We start from the raw sequence: 22,402 nt of genomic DNA, 5'->3' as shown, positions 1-22,402 counted from the left end.
GCTGTTCCCCTTGCCAGCAGGTTCACCTCTTTTCTATCCATTAAAATCTTCCTCCTTCAGGGGCCGGCCTGGTGGCACAGCAGTTAAGTGCGTATGTTCCGTTTTGGCTGCCTGGGGTTCACCAGTTTGGATCCCATGTGCGGACATGGCACTGCTTGGCAGGCCATGCTGTGGTACGCGTCCCATGTATAAAGTAGAGGAAGATGGGCACGGATGTTAGCTCAGGGCCAGTCTTCCTCAGCAAAAAGAGGAGGGTTGGCAGCAGATGTTAGCTCAGGGCTAATCTTCCTCAAAAAAAAAAGGGAAAAAAAAAGAAAAAACAATCTCCCTCCTTCAAAGCTTTCCTCATCTCGTCAGTTGCTAGAAAACATGACCCATTCTATTACCACTTTGTTTGTACCTCATTGGGGCACATAACTGTGTGGTGCTGACTGTGTGGGCTCCTGTCACAAGACTAGGAGGTTCTGAAAGGTAGGACTCAGGCCCTACGCATGTGTTACCAGTACCAACCCCCCACCAGAGCTGGCACGAAGGAGGTGTTCAATAAATGTTGGATTCAGTGGCCCTCAAATGTTTTGGTCTCAGGACCCCTTTATACTCTTAAAAATTGAGGGCCCCCAAAGAGCTTTTGTTTATATGGGTTATATTTATCGGTGTTTACCAATTAGATTTTAAAATGGGGAAAATTTTAAACATAAGAACACCTAAGACCACATTCCAGGCGAGCCGTCAGAGGGACGACATATGTCATCACATGTCATGCAGGCTCTAGAAAACACTGTACTTGCAGGATAAAAGAGTGAAAAACTAAATAACATCTTAGTATTGCTAGGAAAATAGTCAAAACCTAGTAGGTTTGAATCCAGGCTCTGCTGCTCCCTAGTTGTGTGATGCGGGGCAGTTATCCTCTCTGGGACTCATTTCTTTTTTTTAAGGAAGATTAGCTCTGAGCTAACATCCGTGCCCATCTTCCTCTATTTTATATGTGGGATGCCTGCCACAGCACGGCCATGTCTGCACCCGGGATCCAAACTGGCGAACCCCAGGCCATGGAAGCGCAACGTGCGTACTTAACCGGGCCGGCCCCTGGGACTCATTTCTTCATCTGTAAAGTGGGAATAATAACTGTATACACCTCAGAGCTGTTATGAGCATTAAATGAGAACACCCATAAACTGCTTAGCACTGTTCCTAGCACTTAAGTGCTTGATAATGGTGGTGGATAGAGATGGGTTGTTTAGTTGCGCAGGATGATGTGGTAAAAGCAGCATGCTGGACCAGAAGTTAAGAGACCACGATGTTGGGGAAGACAGGTGCCCTTTCTGGGTTTGATCTGTTCCACCTGGGGTCTGAAGGTACCTCGGGAGCTGTCATGGAAGAGAGGGGTGGTTGGGTCTGAGGTTATATACTAAGGTTCTGTGCATACAGACTACTTTATCAATTAAACACTAAAGGCACTGTGCTCAGGGTCTCCCAGCTTCCAAGGGTCTATGAACATATTTGGGAGCTGAAAAAGAAATCAACTTTATAATATAAAAGTGAAATTGTATAATTGAGATAAATATTGCAGTAAATGTCTGCAAATGTAATATCATGTCGGGTACTCAAATGCAGTTCTATTCAACATACATAGTTACAGACATACATAGTTACATACATGAGTTATATTAAATGTGGGAGTTGGAGCACTTAGTCTTTGAAATTACATGTGGTAAGGTGTCTGTACAAAAATGTGCATAAAGTTCACAAAGGTCTTTAAAGACTGTGAGATTTCACTTGAAAAATGTTTTCACTTGGAAAACAATTATTTTCCAAAAATAATTAAAACTTTAAGAACCATTGCAATCAAACCATATTGAGCTACATGATCTCTTAGGCCCTTCCAGAGCTTGCCCATCATGAGAGGCTGGAGTGAAACGTGCTTAGAGAAGCTAATTGCTCTTGTCAAGCTATAATGCCCTGAGGAGGGGCATGGCGCTGGGGGTGATGTCAGGATTCTGAGGCCCAAGAGACCTTGTAGACTGATGACTCCCCACCTACCTGTGTGGTGAATCTGCTAGGGGCAGGTGGAGCCCAGCAGATGTGGTCTGAATGTCTTTTTTGCCTCTTAGCCACAGAGTGACTTTGAGCAGGTCACTTAGCTCTGTGAGCTCCATTTTCCTTAGCTGTGAAATAGAATGAATCAACTGTCACAGGGCATTTTCAGGCCCTTAGTAGGTGTTCACCTCAAGACATGCCCAGCAGCTGGGTGATTCCCTGTCCTCATTGGCTAAGCACGGCAGGCCACACCCCAGAATCCCTTAGACTCACTGATATCACCAATTCCCCGTCCTTTCCTGAGCAGCCAAGTGTTAGGAGGGCTGAGGCTCAGCTGGGAAAGGAAGGTAGGATAAAGGTGGAATGGTAGCAGAATGGTAACACCAGTAGGTACAGGGGTCCTAAAAAGGAGGCAGATTGGTGGCAAATCAGGCCCAGCCTGGCGGGAGGGTCTTAAAGGCTGGAGTTGTCCAATCTTCATACAGGGTCCTATATGTACCCCCTTACGCCTGGGGTTGGAACTGCAGACACTCCCTGTGGTTCTGATCAGAGTCAGGTTCCAGCTGGGGAGGGGAAGAGAGACAGCGCAGCTCGGTGCTGGGAGCCAGGGAGAGATGGAATGCAGGCTCTATGCCTAGGAATGAGAATAGGGTCTGTTTTCTGGCCCAAGGACAGACCTTCTGTGTTTAGGAAGAGGGATCTCCACAATGGTTAAGGGCTTTCTCACACTTGCCACACTGGGCCCCTCTGTGTTTGTGCAATATTCAAAGCATGGGACGTGAACCTGGGCAGATATGAGCAAGTCACGTCTTCTGAGATCACAAAATTCCAGTTAACACTGAATATAACAGCACTTCCCAGACAAGGCCCTATGGCTTCACTGGTGGTCCATAGTTATGACCTACTGCCCAGGGCACTGTCCATGCACACATTTTAAGGACAAGTCTCTTTCACCACATGAAGGTTTTTATTGAACTCAATTTCAGGAGCTCCAAAGCCTGAGAAAAACAAAGGAGGCTGAGGTTTGCACTCAAGAGGCCCAGGCCCCACCCCAGGGCCCCACTCCCCACCCCACCTACCCTCACCCCTCTCTGACTCAATGAGGGTCTCAGTAGCTACCAATCTAAGCTACCCCACTCTAATTAAGTAACGTTCCCCCTCCCTCCCCCCACTCCCACCTAGCACTTTGCTAAGCGAGGCAGCTATCAAGGGGCATACTGCTGCTGAGGCCTGCTCTCTGCTGACCTCTTTCTGGATCTCTCCCAGAGCCTCCTGCAGCCTGTCTGGCCTCCCTCCAACCCCTCTTCATAGCCCATTTCCCATAAGTCTCCAGGGCATGTAACTTCCTCCACCCTGGCCCCCTCTCCTCCTAGAATCGTCAATTCCTTTTTTCTCCTTCAGCTTTTCCACTAGTGTCTCTAAAGATTTCTCTAGTTCCCTGTCCCCTTCTCTTCTGCCCAGCACCTCCCCGCCCCTGACAGGGCCCCAGGTCAGCGCCGGCCAGCTGCATGGGTCCGCTGGTGGCGGATGAGGTCGGAGCTCTGTGAGAAGGCCTTTCCACAGTCATCGCACTTGTAGGGCCGCTCCCCACTGTGGACCCGGTGATGCTGCAGCAGCGTTGAAGAGCGGCAGAAGCCCTTGCCACACACAGCACATCTGTAGGGACGCTCACCGGTGTGGGAACGCTGGTGCTGAATCAGTGTAGAGGAACGGTTGAAGGTCTTGCCGCAGTCAGGGCAGCTGTAGGTGCGGCCTGGCAGATGGGTGCGGGCATGGATGGCCAGCACAGAGCTCTGGCCAAAGCGCTTGCCACACTCAGGGCACTTGAAGGGCTTCTCGCGGGCATGGCTGCGGGCATGGGGGATAAGTGCCGAACGCTGGGAGAAGCTCTTTCCACAGATGCCACAGCTGAAGGGCCTTTGCCCGGTGTGCACCCTCTGGTGACTACGCAGGGATGAGTTCTGGCTGTAGCACTTGCCGCACTCGGGGCAGCTGTAGGGCCGCTCGTGGCTGTGGGTGCGCTGGTGCCGCAGGAGGTAGGAGCTGTCACCGAAGGCCTTGCCACAGTGCGGGCACTTATAGGGCTTCTGACCAGAGTGGGTGCGCTGGTGGCGAAGCAGGTAAGAGCTGTCAGCGAAGGCCTTGCCGCAACGGGGACACTTGTAGGGCCGCTCACCCGTGTGGGTGCGCTGGTGTTTGATGAGGTCAGAGCTCTGGGAGAAGGCCTTGCTACAGACCTCACATTTATAGGGCTTCTCACCCGTATGGATGCGCTGGTGCTGGATCAGGGTGGAGCCTCGCCCAAAGCTCTTCCCGCAGATGCCACAGATGTTAGGTCGAGGGCCCTGCCCACCCCTGGCCCTACCACCCCGTCGGCCTGGACCCCGAAGGGTCCCTGTCAGGCCCAGAGGATTCTGGAGCATCGCAAAATCGGGGGAAGCCAGTAGGGCCCCTGTGGGCATCTCAAAAGGTGGCCCTAGGGGCAGACCCCCTGTGGGCTGCTCCCCAAACCCCTGGGTGAAGGAGTCCAAGGGGTGGACTCCCAAGGGGATGCTCAAGGGATTCTTTTCCTCTGGATTCAGAATCATCTCTGCACCTTCCTGGAATCTGGAACTTTGAGCTTCAAATTCAGGGCTTTGGGTTTTGAACTCAGGATTCTGGGGTTCAAATACAGGGTTTTGGGGTTCATACCCTGGGCTCTTGGATTCATACCTGGAGCTTTGAGATTCATACCCAGGGCTCTTGGGTTCATACCCAGGGCTTTGGGGCTCATACCTAGGGCTCTGGGGTTCAAACTCAGGGCTCTGAGAATCTGATTCAGAGCTTCTGGGTGCAAATTCAGGGCTTGGGGGCACAAACCCAGGGCTGTGGGACTCAAAACCTGGGCTTTCAGGCTCAAACCTGGGGCTTTGGGATTCAAACTCTGGGTTTTGTGGCTCAAACCCAGGGCTCTGGGGTTCAAGCCCAAAAGGTATTTCTTCGACCTCATAGTCCCCAGTGTCTTCTTGCTGAGAAATTCCTTCTTCCTCATTCTCACTCATGTTGCCTGCAGGATTAGAGAATTACAGAAAACCCAGATTGTGTAGGGTCTAGAAGGTCACTGGGTCCCACCATTAGTTGCCACAAACCTCTCTCCTCCTCCGCAGGGTCGCTGGCCCTTGGGCAGGTGCTGAAATTCCCACCTCCCCCACAGCAAACCCCCGCCCCCGCCTCCTCCAAGTCCCAGGTGTCCAAGCCCCCGGCTCTCTTCCCCTCCCACGGACCACAACCCACTCTCCCGCTCCCAGGCACGCTCCTCGGAGGGCGCTCCCTCCCTCACCTTGGAGGGACCCTTGGGGGCTCCCCATTTCGTCAGGACTTTGCACATCCTGGGGCTCGAGGCCCCACGGCGACGCCTCCCTTTCCATCCCCGCTGGCTCCCAGTGCGGCGGCAGCGGCGATGGCGGACGATCCTGCGACCCGGCCTGAGTGCCCTGAGACCCGGGCCTCGCCGCCCGTCCGCTCAGCGCCGCCCAGGAGACCCGGCTGTCCAGCCCCGGCCCCCAAGGCCTGACGTCTTGACCCTGGGCCTCTCCGGCCCGCCGGGCCCCTCCCCTACCCGCGGTCCCGCCCCCACCCACAAGGTCTCGGCTTGCCCTGGGGCCCTCACAACCCCCACGCGTCGTGGCCTCGGAGGTGAGGGGCTTCACGACTCACCCAGCCGCCCCCAGGTACCGCTCCCCGCCCGAGACCCCGCCGTCCGGCCCCCCAGCCCCGGTCTGGGCTACGGCGGTTCGACCCCCTCCCCTCGCACAGGAAGTGTCCGTCCGCGGCCAGTTTCCCCCGCTGGCTAGCGCCGCGGCCTCTCTAGGAGAGGCTGGAGGTGGAAACTCGTTGGCATTAACCCTGGGCTGGATGGCCCCGGCGTTGAGGTGGGGGGTTACGGGGCGCCCTGGAGCCGGCAGGAGAGGCTGGGGCAGTTTGTGCGCCTAGGTCCTAGGTTTCCGTCCGTCTGGGGGCCTATCTGTCCGTCTCCTGGGCCCAGCGTCCGTCAGTGCCTGCGGCCAAGGGCGAGGCGACAAGCGAGACCAAGGTCAGCGAGAAGGAGCGACGCTTTCCGCCGCCAGCGGGGGCGGTATCTAGCTCCCCTCCCCTCCCCAGCCTCGGGGTCAGCTCCAGCCGGGCCTCGGGAACCTGGACAGACCCCCACCTTGGGCTCATCAGGCTCCGGAGTCTGGGAACCCCCTCCGGTAACTCCACTCCCCAACACCGGCGCGCCCACCGCACTCCTCCTGGCCCCCTCCCCTCGGCTCCTCCTAATCACCCTTCCCCACGCCGGGAGGGCTAGGATCGTTGCCAAGGAAACAGCCCCGCCTCCGGTTTCTAGAGGCACCGCCCCTACCTCCCAGGGAGCTCAGCAATTGGCCGGTGGAGCTCGTGCTCTCACCGTCCCGCCTCCTCCCACAACACCAACTGCTGGGTACTAATTGTCGGCAGGGAACGCCAGGCACCTTTCTGATTGGTTGGAGGGTGCTCAGGTCCGTTCCACCTCCTCTTCCAGCCAGAAGTGCCAGCGGGAGGAGTGGGAGGGTAGTAACCTGGCGTCTTCCCTCGAGCCGGGCCTGGGCTTTCAGAGATTTTCCCGCCCCCATTTACTCTTCACTATGTTTTATCTTTCTGAAGAATGAAAGCAGGGCATCTGGGGACAGACACCCTTCCTTCCCTGGTCCCCTCCATGCTCCCTTTCCCAGCACTTTTTTTCCTTCTTCCTTACAGGTTCCAGGTGCTGAAGGGGCCAGTCTGAGCATCTTCCCGCAGAGGGAGGCTGCTTTCTTTTCTATTACCCTCCCTCTCCCCGCCACCTTCCCCTAAACCCAAAGCCTGAGTTTAACTCAGTCCCTGGGAGCCTTAGTCTCTAGTACCTGGATTTTCTCACGGAGAGACACGGATTCTATAGGAATTCCTTCCAGATGAAGGTGATAGAGTTCAGGAGGGGAAGTGGACAGAGGGAGAATCATCTGGCCTTTAAGGCAGCTAAAAAGTCTCCAGCCCTGCCTGACTTGGATAGAGGCTTGTAGAGGAAGGAAACCTGAAAAACACTGCCATTGGTGCAGCTTTGAATCAAGGAAAAAGTGACCCTGGAAAGACAAAGGATCCAATTCTTGTCTCTTTTCTAACCTTGCTGCTGAAATTAGTTTGGTAAAGTTCTTGACAATTCATAAGCCAGGTTCTCCTGTGTGAGTGATGCAAGAGCCATGGATTGTTTTGTTGCCTTCCCAGCCAAACGAAGGGAAGAAACTGGCTAGGAGGAAAGATGTTATCTTCCAGTCTCTTTTGAAGGGAAGAAACTGGCTAGGAGGAAAGATGTTATCTTCCATTCTCCTGAAAAGAGATGAGAACAAGAATTTGGAGAATTCCAAGTGGTAAAAAGCTGGCGATAAGCAATCTCATTAGAACTTACAAATGGAATCACAGACAGATATCTTCCTATAAATTAAGTGGGGGTACCTTTCTGCCCTCCAGAGGAACAGCTTCCAGCTGTATGCCTCTCTCCCATCCCAATGTCTGTCTGTCCTAAAATTTTTGCTAAGAATGGCTCACACGGTCCAGCATTAAAGGGCCCAAACAGGCGGAGCACCCTACAAGTGCACTGATTACAGGAAGACCTGGACCCGGGGCACCCCCTGGTAATCCCCAAAGCACTCACACAAGTGAGTGACAGAAATCTCCTGCTTGAGAATTTTCTCTGGCCTCCAACCTGCTTACCTACCAGAAAATTCAGAGAGCAGCCATCCCCCGCAAAGTATGTGGCAAGGCCTCCAACCACAGCTGTGACATGGTCCACTGCCCACACTCAGCATAGCATAGACCACAAGTGCCACATGTAGCAGAAGTTGGGCCAAGGCTTCAAATTGCTTTGGCACCAGCATTTCTACACAGAAATTCAGCCTCACTAGTGCCTAGTGTAAAAAGAGTGGCCAACTTCCAGGCAGTGTCCTCCAGCACCAGTCCTGTCTATGCAATGGCAGCCAGCTTCTGCCTGCCACCCGCCCTCCGTGAGAGGCTCTAAGCACAGGGAAGCCTCTGATTAGGGTTCCAACTTGACCCAACACCAACTAATCCAAGGCAGGAATTCACTGACCTTGTTATACCACTGTGTCCTGGAGAGGAGGAGCTCTGTGTGTGTTTCTGAGTTGGGCAGCCACTTTGTCCACAGCATCATCCCCTGGTGTGCAGCAGCACTGGGACAGAGTTATTCAGCATGCAGCCAAGGTCCAGCTAACTTGGCCCACACTGTAGGCCCACACCCAAGATAGTCTTCATAAAGGTTATCAGCATGAGAGGGCCTCCTGCATGAATTGCTCCCTCCCTGCGTGCAAAGGACCAGTCCTCCAAGAGGCTTTTGATCAGATGCTACAAGAGATGCCCCAGTATATTCCAGAAGATTTGAAGTACCCAGGAAGAGATCAGACATGGTACAGGCCCCTTTGGGAAGAACAAACGAAATGGGACTCTGCATATGGTTAGGTCATGCCCTGGTCTGACACATTTGGAACAGGCCCTGAGACCAACCCCTACTCTTACAAAGCTAAGAGCAGCTAGAAAATAATGTTTTGTTCAGACCAGTGGTTCTCAAACTTTAGCAAGTGTAAGATTCCATCCCTGGAGATTCTGATTCAATGGGCCAGAGACAGAGCCCAGGGAGCTAGCTATATTGTAAAGAGATCATGCATGTGATTCTGTGGTAGAAAAGCCTTACTTTGAAAAACACTAGCCTAGAGCAGGGTTTAGCTTCTTTGGACCATAAACATCTTTGCACATCCTGTTCCTAGAAAGATACATGTCAATATTCCAAAAAATTTTAGGGGTCTTTGGAGTCGAATCAATACTTACCCTTATTTTACATGGCTTGGACAAGCTAGGGATGGGCCATGTGGTGATGGCCTTGACATCTCACTCTGGCCATGTGGATGGGGCTCATTCTGTCTGGTGCAGACAAGCATTCCTCCTGGCACACCAATGAAGCCCTAGGAAACCCTTTTCTTGGCTTAAATGGCTTCAAGGTCTGAGCCTCAAAGACTTGTGGTAGCAGAGAGAAAAGGGAGCCCTACCTTGGGTTGAAGTATCTGTGCCAAGAAACGAGGAGCTAAGAATGGAGTGAGGCTGAGGCTTAAGCATTTCATGACACTCAAAAATTAAATGGCGGAGAGCTGGGTCACAAGGGCAGAAAGCAGAGGAATTGGGTGGGCCCTATGGAAGCCTTGCACACTTCAAAGCACTCAGAGAGAGCAATAATTATGGCACCTTTAATTGGCAAGCTGAGGGCAGGGTCCAGATCTGGCTTTGAGGCTGAGCTGAGAACTGGTGTTGCAAGCTGGGCTTTCCCCAGGTAACACTGAGGGTTAGGGACTGTTGTGCACTGGCTTCTCTAGGGATTTAAAAGCTGGTACAAAGGTAGCTCGGACTACCATGGTGCCTCCTCATCCCACATCCCCCTTGTGACAAGGTGGCAGATGAGCCAATCCTTCCAGTAAAGTTTAGGGTCAGATTTTAAGATTAAGTTGGAATCAAGTCAGTTCATTACCTGAACAGTGTCTTTTCCCCAAATTTTCTACCTCTTCCTTTAGAAGTTTCTCAGGTTGACAAATCTGGTTTCCTACTCTCTAAGGTAGGCCAGACACAGGGCTGAGTTGGGTGAATAAGGCAAGTGGGAACAGGCCAGCAGAAGTCATAAGCCCCTGCTACTACTCCTTGAGGTGAAGGGTCATCCTGACCAGACGCAGGAAAGGGTTGGCCCATGGCTGGTGCTTCCATCACCTGGACGAAGCTGGGCTCTGATCACAGAGGATTCAGTGGTAGATGGATAATGGAGTCACAGGTGATAGGGGAGAGATTCTGCGCAGAGCTTGCGAATATAGGTAAGTGCAGTTCACTCTGGCTAATACCCCCAGACGTTCCTGGCCTGATCCCCCTTAGTTCACGATGGCAGGTACCTAAAGAGAGTAAAGCTGCAAGCTTTGCTTTTGTTTGCCCTGGAACTCTCATTTTAGGCTGGTTTCTCCCTTAATTTGGTCTACTAGGTGGCTCCTTTGTTACTTATCTTGTACCTGGGCTTCACTAACACTGTGCTGCTCTCTCCCTGGCCCAGGTCAGTACCTTGGTGCCATCACAGGGATTGGGCAGATGCCTCCAGAACCTTGGTTGAGACACTGGCAAGGAACTCAGGAGTGGTGTGGTAAAGACAGCAGTAAACCAAGAAGCCTGGAATCTTAGTATGTGTGACCTTGGACAGGTTGCTTAGCCTTTCCCAGTCTGTAGTTCCCCAACTACAAAAGGATGGAAAAGCTAAGATCTCTTCCAGTTCAAAAAGGTGATGAGGCCCTCCTGGCTGGGTCTAGAGTGGCTAAGGCCTGAGCCATAGGACTTTTCCAGGGAGGCTCAAGGGGACTGGAGACTGGAGAGCTCTCAGGGCCTTCCCCTTCAAAAATAGGAACAGCCAGTCAGCTGAGAGTGCTGCTGTGCTATGGCAGAAATACCACTGGTTTGGGCCAAAAGATTCAGTCCTGACTGCCTCTTCCTGACTGGGCTGTCCTCCCCAAGCAAGATGCTTCCTTCCTCAGGCAGTTATGAGGATGAAATGAGTTGACAGACAAGATGGTACTCCATAAACCATAAAGTGCAATACAAGCAAAGATCTAAAATAAAGCCTGCTTTTACTTCTCTCCTGCCATCCTTTCACATATATGCTCTCTACCTGAAGCCGATTCAGGAAGACTTGAATGCTGTAGACCAGTCTGCAAACTCAAATGACTACAGGAGCCCAACAGGTCATGTAAATGAATGGAAAAGGCCAGATGGAGAGGGCCTGCTTTGCAGAGACACGGACAAGCTGTGATGAGTGCCAACTGACGTGGATCAGAAGCTGATAAGGAGCGGCGGGCCTGCTGAGCTGGAAAGCAGGGGCTCCTGCTCCGTCCAAAGGGGTCAGCTGCCCCTCAGCTCCCACCAACTGTGGTTTCATGGTAGCGCAGGTTGAGTTGCCAAATCTTTGGATTTTTCAAGAGAGGCCAGAAACCGGGATTTTTGTGTGAAATATCCCAACTTTTAAATTTTAACCAATAATTCATAACATTTTAAAATGCTAGCTGGGTCGAAAAAATTAAAAGGTCTGCTGCAGGCCAGATTCAGTACCTGGCCACCAGTTTTCAACTTTTACAGTACAGACAATGCGTAAAACAAAGTTCTCCTCTACCTCAATCCTCTTAACACATTGAGCCTGAGAAACAGCCTTTTCTGAGAAACGTCCCCACAGTGGAGGTCTAGTGGGGGTTCCTACCTCAGCCCTAACTCAGTAAAGGGGGCTTCTAGAGTCTGGGACGGTAGGGAGCAAGGTGTCAGCACATCAAGCTGGTGAGGGCCTAAGATGAGATGGTTCTCATCCCCCAGGTCCAGCTCTTGCCAGAAATTCTGTGAGCTCCCTGGAGCCGCCACAGAGGTTCAGACCCCTGAGCCCAGTTTGGGCCTCAGGCAATGTCTAAATCTTCACCCTTTGCCTTGTCACCTTTGAGGCCATCACCCACACTCCTGGAATATCTCTGGATAGTGCTGGAAGCCCACAGGTGGGTCTAGGTCCCCTGGGCCAGGGGCCAGGGGCACAGGCAACCCACTGGCCCCCCGGCCCCTGCGCCCCCCAGCACCAGGCCTGTGGACCCACTGGTGCTTGGCCATGGCTGACTTCTGGCCAAAGCACCTGCCACACTGAGGACAGGGGTAGGGGCGTTCGCCACTGTGGGTACGCCGATGGGCTGCCATTTCGGAGCTCTGTCGGAAGCAGCGTCCACAGTCTGGGCACGGGTAGGGCTTCTCACCCGTATGGGTGCGGAGATGGCGCCGAAGGTCTGAGGCATGGGCAAAGGCGCGGCCACAATCCAGGCAGGGGAAAGGGGTCTCGCCACTGTGGACCCGCTGGTGCTGGTAGAGGGCAGAGCTCTGGCTGAAGCAGCGGCCACAGTCGGCACAGCGGTAGGGCTTCTCGCCCGTGTGGACCCGTAGGTGGGTGATGAGGGCAGAGCGCTGGGTGAAAGCCCGGCCGCAGTCCGGACAGAGGTGGGGCCGCTCCCCACGGTGGATCGCCCGGTGCTTGCTCAGAGAAGAGGCCTGGCTAAAGCCCTTGCCACAGTCAGGGCAGCAGAAGGGCTTCTCACCTGTGTGGGTATACAGATGCTCCACTAGGGTGGAGCGCCAGGCAAAACTCTTCTCGCACATGTAGCAGCCATGACGCTGGTCTGCCCTTGGGACAGGGGGATGGGCACAGAGTCGGGGGCGACCTCGGCGAGGTGCCCGGGATGGCTGCTCTATACCACTGGGGAGCCCAGCAGAAGTTGTTTTGACAGCCTTCAGCCCAGGAGGCCGAGCATCCACAGAAAGGATCTCCTCCAATGCCTCAGTCTCTTCTCTTTGTCCTTTTTCTCCCCTGTTTCTGGAATCTGCTGGGAGATAATGGGAGAGCTCAGACCCTGCCTTACCCTGGTCCTTGAATCCCACACCCCATATGGTGACAGAGAAGCCTCTTAGATACAGCCACCTTCTGGACCCACAGCTGACTCTGGGACTCAGCTCAGTACAGGAAGGAAGCTAGGAGTGACACCTTTTCCTCAGCTGCAAAGGACAGAAAGAAAAGCTGCAGAGACAGAGAAAGAGGGAATAGAAGAACAATAATATCTACCTCAGGGCTGGGGAAATGGGGGGGCGCGACATTTCAGCTGGATCATGGAGGATGAGTGAGTGCAGAAGGATGCTGTAGGTAACAGGAACAGCACAAAGAGAGGCATGAATGTGGCTGGCACTGACAAGTTCAGAGGGGCAGGGCAACAGTTTGACAACATGAACAGGAGGAAAAAACAATGGGAGCCAAAGAAAGGAGGCTGCTATAAAAATATAACAAAAACAAAGTAGACTAAAACAGAGGAGGTGGCAGAGGAGCCGGAACGTAGAAAAACAGCAAGAAGGATGATGTGGAGCTCAGCAGAGCTTAGTGACCAACTAGATGTGAGGGGCTCAAATTCGCAGGAGCAGGGAGTGGAGAGGCAAGCGTGCCAGGGTGCTACACCCGTGCCGGGCCTGGGTCACACTCACAACCCCTTTCTAGGCTGAATCCAGAAGCTAGGCAGGGACCAGGCATTATAACCTTGGCTGGGAAAGCAACTCGGGGAAGAAACTGATGAGCAGGTAAAGAGTTGGCAGAGGGTAGCGGGATGGGTCGGGCCCAGAGAAAGTCCCCATGACAAAGAGTACTCAATACTTCACCTGTGTCTGCTTTTGCCAGACACTCTCCCACCGGATCCTGGGCATCCTGAGACCATAGTTCAGCCTCTTCCTCCACCCAGGAGATGAGGGCTGGCTTGGTGCCTCTGAATCCTGCGGGAGAAAAATGCAAATCCCACGGTGCCGGGAGGCCACCCCACGCGGTCCCGACTTCCCGGACCTAAGGCCTCCCACTCCACGTGCCGGGGAGGTGGGCCCCGGCGAGCAGGTAGGGCCTCACCGAGCGCGCCCAGGTGGCCGTAGGTCTCCCGCATCACGTCCCGGTACAGGGCCCTCTGCGCGGGCCGCAGACACCCCCACTCCTCCGGGGAGAAGTACACGGCCACGTCCGCGAAGCTCACGGACCCGGCCTCCCTCCCCTCGCGCTCGGGCCCGGGTGGTTCCCGTGCGGGGAGCGGGACCAGAGGAGGCGCCATGGGCCATGCCAGCCCCGGCGATAGGCCAGCGCGGCCCCTAGCGGAGCCTCCCGCGCTCGAGAACGCCGGGAGAGCGGGCACCGGCCCCTCGGGGCCCCCGAGGGAGGCTACAAACGGAGAGGTGGTGGCTGAGGCACACGGAATCAGAACTGAAGACGCCTTCCTCAGAAATGGCGGCCATGCGGCCTCAGGAACTTTGCTCCTACGCAACCGTGCCCAGATGACGCCGCCGGCGTCTCCCTGAGGCTTTGTCTTCGAGCCCTCAGCCAAAATGGCCGCGCCGGCCCCAACTGCGGGAGAGGCGGGCGGCCCCGCAGCCGCGGCGGAGCGGCCGCACTGCCCCGCGCAGGTCCTCGCACCCGCCGGCCGGGCGGCGCAGCCTCAGCCCCGCCCAGATTGGAGGAAGGACCGGGCGCGGCTGGAGGTCAGCCCCGGCCACCGCAGTACCAGCCCTGACCAGGCCCGCTCCGCCTTTGTGAATTCGGCCGTTATCTTTCGTCGCCGGACCGTTTATAATTGGGCTTCCGCCTAGCACTGGGTGACAGCAGCCTTTCCCAAATGTTGAGGGGAAAAGTAGTGGGTAAAAGAGAAACTAGATTGGAAGCTTGTTCGAGACTGAAATTCTGGGAGTTTCTATTTCAGTGTATCGTGGGGCAGCTAGGGGAGAGTAGGGTAAGGTCTAAGAAAGGTCAGAAGGACCCTCTTTCTGCAAGCTTACCCTCCCCCACATGCCCTGCAGGATGCCTCCCTACAACACCTATTATCCACGGGCTCAAGCCTGGCTCCAAAGCTTCTGATCACACAGCCACCTGCAGCCTTGCCCCTGCCTGGATGTCCCATAAGCACTTCAGATCCCGCCGGGCTCAAACTGAACTCATCCCTTTCTTCCCCCAACCTGCCCTTCCTGGGGTCTTTATCTCAGCAAATGGTGATACCGACCCTGATATCAGTTACCCTACATTAAACCCAGCATATATGGGGTTAAACGAAAACACTCTTCCCCTGCTCACCCCCTGGCTTCCTGCCTCCAGAATCCACTATCCTCCATGGAGACAGCCACAGCCAAGGACAAGCACCTAGATTCGCTATCTCCTCCCAGCAAGGAAATACAGGCTGGTGGGAAAGCTCCGATCAGCAAGGCCATATGCTCCCCCCTCCCCTCCCTAAAACCCCAAATAAAAACCCTTCCTTTTAGCTTTTCAGGGAGTTTGGGATTTCAGCATTAGCGGTCCTCTCTCCTTGCCCAGCGCTGTGCAATAATAAAATTCTTACTTTTTTTCACTACCCCCGGTGTCAGAGATTGGCTTGCTGTGCAATGGGTGAGAGGACTCACTTCAGGTTCTATATCAATGGCACTTCGTTTCCACCTCCAAACCTCCCTCCTTCTCACACATTTATGGACTCCCTACTCTGAGCCGCCACAAGCCTTCGTAAATACCCTGCCCTCAGAAGACTTGATATTTTTCCTTTGGCCAGCTAAATCAGTCACAGCATTTCACACACTTCATGGAAATGAACTAGTCTGGAGTCTAGTCTGGAGCTTTTCTGTTTGTCCCCTTCCAAAGGCCTTCTTGAGGCTTCTGCCTGACACCTTGTATCTGGTGGATGCTTCTCCCTACAGGCAGGGAAGCTGGGCAAGTAAAGAGTTGATCACAGCAGAAGCAGGGAAGGAGAAGACAAAAAGTCTGGAAAGGGTAAGGATGCAGTTGCCCAAGGACTCAATGCCAGTGCTAGCTCTCCCAGTCTCACAGACCCTTGAAGCACACAAGAGAAAACAGAAAATTTCCATTAAGAGTAATGGCATTTTGTCACCGGTCAGCACCCAGCCCTCATAGTGGTACCTGTCATGCACAGGCATGGAAGAGGTTTGGGTAATGCTGGAAATTCACAGGGGGACTGGACCCTCCTGGGGAATAACCTGGGGCAGAGTTCACACCCCTGGGTTGGACTGAGGCCCATGGAACCCTGGTGAGCCTCTGGCTGAAGCACCTCCCACAGTGGGGACAGGAGTAGGATGGCTTGTCTGTGTGAGTCAGCAGGTTGCACAACAGGTGCTCGCTGTGGTGGAAGCAGATGCTGCACTAGCTGCAGGCAAAGGTTTCCTCTCCAGGGCACAATGGGCCAGGTTAAAGGTAATGGTAAAGCGCGCCATGCACTCAGGGCAGGGATGAGGGTGCTGCGTGAGTGCCAGGTGTTGAGGCCAGGCATAGACTGGGGGCTTGGGAAAGGCCTGGCTACAGGCAGCCCTGGCCGCAGGGTCAGAGACCAGGTCAGTGTCTCTGCACTCATGACAACTCCCCAATAGACTCCTTCTGCTGGCATCTTCCAAATGTGTCATTTTTCTCAGTGGCTGTTGGGAAACATGGCAGATTCAAAATTCACCTTTCGTCTTGTTAACTTTCCAAGGTGTACTCATACTGAGGTAAGAGAATCAACCCTCACAACAGCAGAAGCATTCAGATGGGTAACTAGGCCCTGGAAGCCTCTCCCTGGCCACCCACCCCGGCCTATGTCGGCCAATTGAGGAGTTCACAAGTCAGGGACATTCCCACCCAACTCAGAACCAACCAGAATAGATACCCTCAACCAGAGGAGCAGCTGTTGCAGAGCCCAGAGACCTGGAGACAGAAAGGTAAACTGCCTCCATCCTAAATTTTAATTCACACACTGACACTGACCTAGAATATGGATGATTCATACTGTGTGACCTCATCATGGAACCACTGAATGCCTCAGAGTCAACTAAGTGAGAAAGAGAAGGTCAAGACTCCAGTCTTCAGTGGGTGACTAATTCAGGTCAGCAAAAATTAGTAACATCAGCAGTAAGGAACATGTAGATGGTGCTTCTTACTCAACAAAATATTTTCCCTTCTAGCTGGAACTGGGACATTGTCCCCGTTTCTCACCTTTCTGTCCTCTCTGGCTTCCACTTTCCTAGGAATCCTGAGCATCTGCACCCCACAGCTGGGTCTCCTGCTCCAGCCAGGAGATGAGGGCTGGTTTGGGGTCTGGGAATTCTGGAGAAGAACTCTAATCACTCAAGAAACATTTCTTAAGACTACCTATGCCTTCGCTTAATGAAAACGTATTGGGCACCTTTTATGCGCCAAGCATTGTTGTAGATGTTCGAGGTGTTGGAAACATTGGTGACTGGAGATAAGGTTCCTTAACACTAATCTGTAAATTTACATTAAGGGAGAGAGATACCAGGTATGAGCTCTGCTGGCATAGGTATGGAGACCTTCGGTTAGCCCGTGCCCAGGGCTATAGAGATAGACACAGAGCAGCAGCTCTGAGAAGACTTCCAGCATGCGGCAGAAGAGCTCCAGGAGGAATTTCTCGGAGGTGGCATTTGAGAAGGGAATTGAAGGATGTTAGATTGGAGCCATACCATATACAGAGAATAATTAAGAGCAAAGGCTCAAAGGCTCACTAAGGGGGAGGCATATCCAAAAAACAAAGATTCTATTTAGCTGGAGCTAAATGGGATCGCTCGCCTGCAGGAAGAGATCTCGTTTGAACTGGAGGAGGAGGAGGTTAGTTGTGCCACGGGCCTTCCTGTTGTGATCCAGGTTCTGAACTTCTTGCAGGAAGTCCTGGGGAGCCACTAGAGGAGTCTGGCCGGGGAGGCTAAGTTATGAATTTCAGTTAGGCTGATCTGGTGGGGATCACGGCAAACGGAGTCATCCTGGGTCCGGAGTCGGGGCGAGTCCGGCCTGCTCCTGTTAATCCCACCTGCCTCTTTCCGTTTTCAGAGATCCGGGACGGCCGGACCTCACCGAGCGCGCCCAGGTGGCCGTAGGTCTCCCGCATCACGTCCTGGTACAGGGCCCTCTGCACGAGCCGCAGACACCCCCACTCCTCTGGGGAGAAGTACACGGCCACGTCCGCGAAACTCACGGCCCTCAGCTTTTTCTCTCCTGCTCTAACCCAACCTTCGCGGGCACATCCGCAAGAATCCGGGAGCAGGGCTGGGGGCGGAGTCACCCCCGCCATGCCCGCTCATGGGACGGACGCTGAGGATTCGACCTCCAGAGAGGCGGGTTCCCCCAGGTCTGGGGGACCGGAAGTAACTTCGGCAAGGGCCACTCTAGGATGCGGGAAACAGCTGCTTACGCGATTGCCGTGCTCCGAGGGCCGAAAAAATAAAGGCACCCTCAGAAAAGATGGTGGGCACGCTAGCTTCCTTCCATTTTAGAGAAAGGCATTTAACACCTGAATGTCTGTCTGTGTTGATGACCTCGTTTATTCCCCCTCGGGTTGTCTTTTGCTGTTCCGCAAGCTGCGTTCCGGGCGCCTCTTGCCCATAGTTAAGATGGCCGCAGCGTCCGCGCTCAGGTTGGGCAGTGAAAGGTGAGGCTCGGGTGCGTGAGCGCGGGGGGCGGCGAAGGGACGGGGGAGGGGAAACAGGCCCCGGACTTAGGGGCCCCCCGGCCTAACGTCCCCATCCCAGTCCCCGCTAGAAGGCCCGCTCAGTGACCCGGGCTTAAAAAACATTTTTTTGGCAAACTAGTTCGTTTCTCAAAAATTTTTTTCATTTACAAGGTACAAAATAATATTCAATTAAGTCTGCTTCCACCCTATTTCTCCTTTAACAGTTTCTTAAATATCCCTCCAGAGATTGTCTACGTACCTATCTATGGTTTTTCCACACGTTTATTCGCTCTTCTACTGAGGACACTGGGCCGAATGCCTCTCAGTGCCTTAGAGTTCCGTTGTTACCCAAGGTCAGACAGCCCGTTAGTGACTCCTGGTCCTAAAATCCTAAATGCGAGCCTCTCCCACCGTCTCGCGCTGCCTCCTCCAGGCCATTTCCAGAAAAGCAACGCGAACACTTCAAATTTACTGACTCTCGCTGACCTTGTGAAAACGAACTGTATTCTCAATTTATTGTTATTGTTGTATAAAAATTAGATAAGACAGGACTCATTTTAATGCACTATTTAAATGTACTTCTCAATTCCAAGCTCTCCGAACACAACAGTGGCCCACTATGCAAGAGCTGCCTTTGCTTCTGTGATATGACTAAGACATTAATATTAGCTTACCTTGATCAATCACTTACTATGTGCCAGACTCTAAGTAGTTTGGCTTGTTAACTCATTTAACCCTCACAACACTTCAGATAGGTACTCTTCTGGATCCAGAAGCAGACACAGAGGGATGACCTTGCCCCAGGCCACACAGCTAGTAAGTGGTGAAGCCAGGATTCATACCCAGGCAGTCTTTCTCCACAACTCTAATGCAGTAATGCCTCAAATTATTGAAGGCACAATCTCAGCAACCAGAAAGAGGTGGGATTTTAGGCCAGGTTACCAAGATGCAGTTGACATGTGGGGTAGTGCCAGAAGCAGGGACCTAGGAGGTCAGAAGAGCTGCGTCTGGTCATATATACAATTCCATACTGTCATATAAATGTAAAGAGAAAAAATGACAGGCTGTGATAAGTATTGAAAAGTAAATAAGAGGGTTATGTTTAAGGGTCATGTCATGGGGGGAAAAATATGTCATTCAGGTGTTTGGGAGGTATGCGAAATTGCCCTGGAGGAAAGGTGACAGGCTTCACAAAAGGTATCCCATGGCAGCTCTCACTGGTGGGCTCCTTTGCTCAGGCCCTTGCTGATTTCAGCCTGGGGTCTCTTAGCTGGTCTCTGGGCTTCCAGCCTTTTGCCTTTCCCATCCGTCTGGCACTGCAGCCTGGTGGAGAGAAAAGAGCAAGAGCATCGACTGAAAATTCAAGAGGTTGAGGTTCCAGGCCTTCCTCTGCCACTAACTCAACTGTGTGATCTTACGGCCCTTCCCCTCTCTGGGCCTCAGCCTTTCTCAGAGCATATTCTATGGAACAATATTTCCATGAGACACCCAGTGGAAAGAACAAGTGTTCTTCCCCATGCCCCTTGGAGAGTCCCCTCAACAATGAAACCTATTCCACCCTCTGCTTCCCAAACCCTGCTGAATACATCGATCCAGACAGCTCCAAGAGCTCCCTTCCAGCTCTAAAATGCCACAGTCCATCCTATCATCACCCCCAGGGCCACCCCAGGAACTGGCTCCTCCATCCTCCTCCTCGCTCATCCAAAAACCTTATCATTGTTCTGAGTTCCTCTGATACTCTCAGCACCCACATCCAGCCCATGGACAGGCTCTATCCATTCATCCTCCAGGGTTCACCTCCAGACCCTCTACTCTCCATTTCCACTCTACTTGCCCCACTGCAGTCCATTCTCAGAGCAGCCAGGGTTTTTAAAATGCAAATCAGATCACCTTGACACTCTACTTAAAACCCCCCAGTGGTTTATATGAGTAGTCAAATTCATAGATAGAGAAAGTAGAATGGTTGTTGCCAGGGGCTGGGAGAAGGGGGAATAGGACATTATTGTTTAATGGGTACAGAGTTTCAGTTGGGGAAAATGAAAAAGTTCTGGAGAGGGATGGTGGTGATGGTAGCACAACAATGTGAATGTACTTAGCACCAGTAAACTGTACACTTAAAAATATTTAAGGGGACGGCCCCGTGGGGCAGTGGTTAAGTTCGCACGTTCCACTTTGGCGGCCCAGGGTTCACCGGTTTGGATCCCGGGTGCGGACATGGCACTGCTTGGCAAGCCATGCTGTGGCAGGCATCCCACATATAATGTGGAGAAAGATGGGCACGGATGGATGTTAGCTCAGGGCCAGTCTTCCTCAGCAAAAAACCGAGGAGGATTGGCAGCACATGTGAGCTCAGGGCTAATCTTCCTCAAAAAAAAAAAAAAAAGAAAGAAAAGAAAGAAAATGGGGACCGGCCCCGTAGCCAAGTGGTTAAGTTCACACTCTCTGCTTCAGCAGTCCAGGGTTTCACTGGTTCAGATCCTGGGCGTGGACCTAGCACTGCTGATCAAGCCGTGCTGAGACACCGTCCCACGTAACAGAACTAGAAGGACCTACAACTAGAATATACAACTATGCACTGGGGGGCTTTGGGGAGAAGAAGAAGAAGAAGAAACAAAAAAAAAGATCGGGCAACAGACGTTAGCTTGGGTGCCAATCTTTAAAAAAAGTTTTTTAATGATAAATTTTCACAAAAACAAAAACAACCAAGTGGCTTCCCAGTATATTTAGAATCAAATCCAAGTTTCACAGCATCACAAGGGGGCAAGCAAGAGCTCTAGGACCTGCTCCCTCCCCCCGCAAGCTCATCTGTAAATCTTCTGCACTCAGTTCCTCAATCCAGCCACCAGTGTCCTTCCTGCACCTCACCCAAATTCATGTCTACCTCAGAGCACGGCATTTGCTGTTCCTTCTGCTTGGAAACCACTTCTCCCTCCCCAGCCCCACCCCTATCCCCAACCCCCTTGCCTCTGAAACCCTGCGCTCTCCCCCTCCCACATCCTGTGACCTGACTCCTGTTTCCCCTTGGCTCCTTCTCATCACTTGGATCTCAGGTCAAATGTCTCCTCCTCACCAAGCCCTGGCCCAAGTATCCATCTGCAACAGGCACTTACAGCACATCATCAGTGTTAATTCCCCTGTAGTGCTTATTATTTGCAATTACAGTACCTCATCTTATTTATGTACTGGCTATGGCTTGTCCCCACCCCCCTACTTGAATGTAAGCTTCAACAAGTTCCTATGCCTGTTCTCCCTGCCATATCCTGGCACATACAATAGTACCTAGTACACAGTAAATGCTTAGTAGATATTTGTTGAATGGATGAAGGAGAAAGAAGACAGCACTCGTCCTGTTCTGACCTGGGGAGCTCTGTGCTTGACACACTGGGCCTAGTTCTGCTCCCCTCTCCCTGGTGGGGCCTTCTCTCTCCAGCTCCACCCTCTCATTGACACACCCCTCTCCAGTACTGGTCACCCCTTGGCCTTCACACCCTCCCACTACTGAATGCCCCCTGCCGAGCACTCGGGCCCCCTTGCTCCAGCTCTCCATACTTGAAATCTCTCGGACTTACTTGTTCACAGCTCATATTGTCAGTCACTGAACCATGCAGATTCTATGGCAGAAGCCTGTCATGAGTATCTTTCTTCCCAATTCTAAGGTCAGCAAACAAGAGTAACTTCGAGAAAAAGTCTTGCTTTTTAGCTTGGTCCAACACCTGATCAACCCCACCTGGGAGCAGATGCCCACCAGATCTCTGGAGTCCACTCTCCTCGCACAGGTCATGCTCCACACTACTTTACAAAGACATTTTCTGACAGCACTTGTCAAACAGTCCTGCTCCTCCTCAAGAACTTTCAACGCTTCCTCAGTGCCTACAAGCTCCTCTACTGAGATCTGTGGCCCTCTCAGACTGGCCCTCACCTCTCTGCTGCATCTGTGTTCCCTTATTTTTTACTTAGTTCTTTATGTTTCAGTCAAACAGAACTGCTGACCATTCCCTATACATGCCCATCCTGCCTGAAATCTTTCTCATCTTTCAAGGCCAGTTTGAACCACCTCCTCCAGGAAACCTTCCTTGATTCAGAAGACTTGCCCGGGTCTCCTCTTGGTCCTCTTCAAATACTATTTTGTACTGTATTAGAATAATAGCAATAACCAATGTTGGTTAAACACTAATGTGCAAGGCACCATTCTATATTATTTCATTTAATCCTTACACCAATCTTACGAGGTAGATGCTATCGTTACCTGGGTTTTATAGATGAAGAAACTA

At 52.6% G+C, this 22,402-nt stretch overlaps 2 protein-coding genes across 3 annotated transcripts; both read right to left on the bottom strand.

The window, feature by feature from the left end:
• Window positions 1-2,988: 2,988 nt before the first annotated feature.
• On the bottom strand, window positions 2,989-6,353 carry ZNF768 (zinc finger protein 768). 2 transcript variants are annotated; one of them, XM_044747555.2, is made up of 2 exons: window positions 6,227-6,353; window positions 2,989-5,083 (listed from the first exon to the last, which is right to left on the bottom strand). In XM_044747555.2, the coding sequence occupies exon 2, from the start codon at window positions 5,076-5,078 to the stop codon at window positions 3,528-3,530; it is 1,551 nt and encodes a 516-aa protein (XP_044603490.1). In that variant the 5' UTR covers window positions 5,079-5,083; window positions 6,227-6,353; the 3' UTR covers window positions 2,989-3,527. The 2 variants fall into 2 exon arrangements, with proteins under 2 accessions (XP_044603490.1, XP_014697880.2); XM_014842394.3 differs by lacking the exon at window positions 6,227-6,353 and adding an exon at window positions 5,357-6,106.
• A 4,744-nt stretch (window positions 6,354-11,097) lies between these two features.
• LOC106831915 (zinc finger protein 764) lies at window positions 11,098-14,271 on the bottom strand. Its single transcript, XM_014842398.3, has 3 exons — window positions 13,562-14,271; window positions 13,324-13,434; window positions 11,098-12,503 (listed from the first exon to the last, which is right to left on the bottom strand). Exons 1-3 carry the CDS (start codon window positions 13,755-13,757, stop codon window positions 11,590-11,592), a joined length of 1,221 nt encoding a protein of 406 aa, XP_014697884.3. The 5' UTR covers window positions 13,758-14,271; the 3' UTR covers window positions 11,098-11,589.
• Window positions 14,272-22,402: the final 8,131 nt, after the last annotated feature.

The sequence above is a fragment of the Equus asinus genome, chromosome 14 (assembly GCF_041296235.1).
Source record: "Equus asinus isolate D_3611 breed Donkey chromosome 14, EquAss-T2T_v2, whole genome shotgun sequence".
Lineage (NCBI taxonomy): Eukaryota > Metazoa > Chordata > Mammalia > Perissodactyla > Equidae > Equus > Equus asinus.
This window is presented reverse-complemented; position numbering and strand designations above follow the sequence as displayed.

What these genes read in the sequence shown, in the direction of transcription:
- ZNF768 (XM_014842394.3), bottom strand. Translation starts at nt 5,444, where the DNA reads ATGGAAAGGGAGGCGTCGCCGTGGGGCCTCGAGCCCCAGGATGTGCAA. An exon ending in CCCCCAAGGGTCCCTCCAAG is followed by an intron (nt 5,084 to 5,356) that starts GTGAGGGAGGGA and finishes CTAATCCTGCAG; the next exon opens with GCAACATGAGTGAGAATGAG.
- LOC106831915 (XM_014842398.3), bottom strand. Translation starts at nt 13,757, where the DNA reads ATGGCGCCTCCTCTGGTCCCGCTCCCCGCACGGGAACCACCCGGGCCC. An exon ending in CGGCCACCTGGGCGCGCTCG is followed by an intron (nt 13,435 to 13,561) that starts GTGAGGCCCTAC and finishes TTTCTCCCGCAG; the next exon opens with GATTCAGAGGCACCAAGCCA. An exon ending in TCTGGCAAAAGCAGACACAG is followed by an intron (nt 12,504 to 13,323) that starts GTGAAGTATTGA and finishes ATCTCCCAGCAG; the next exon opens with ATTCCAGAAACAGGGGAGAA.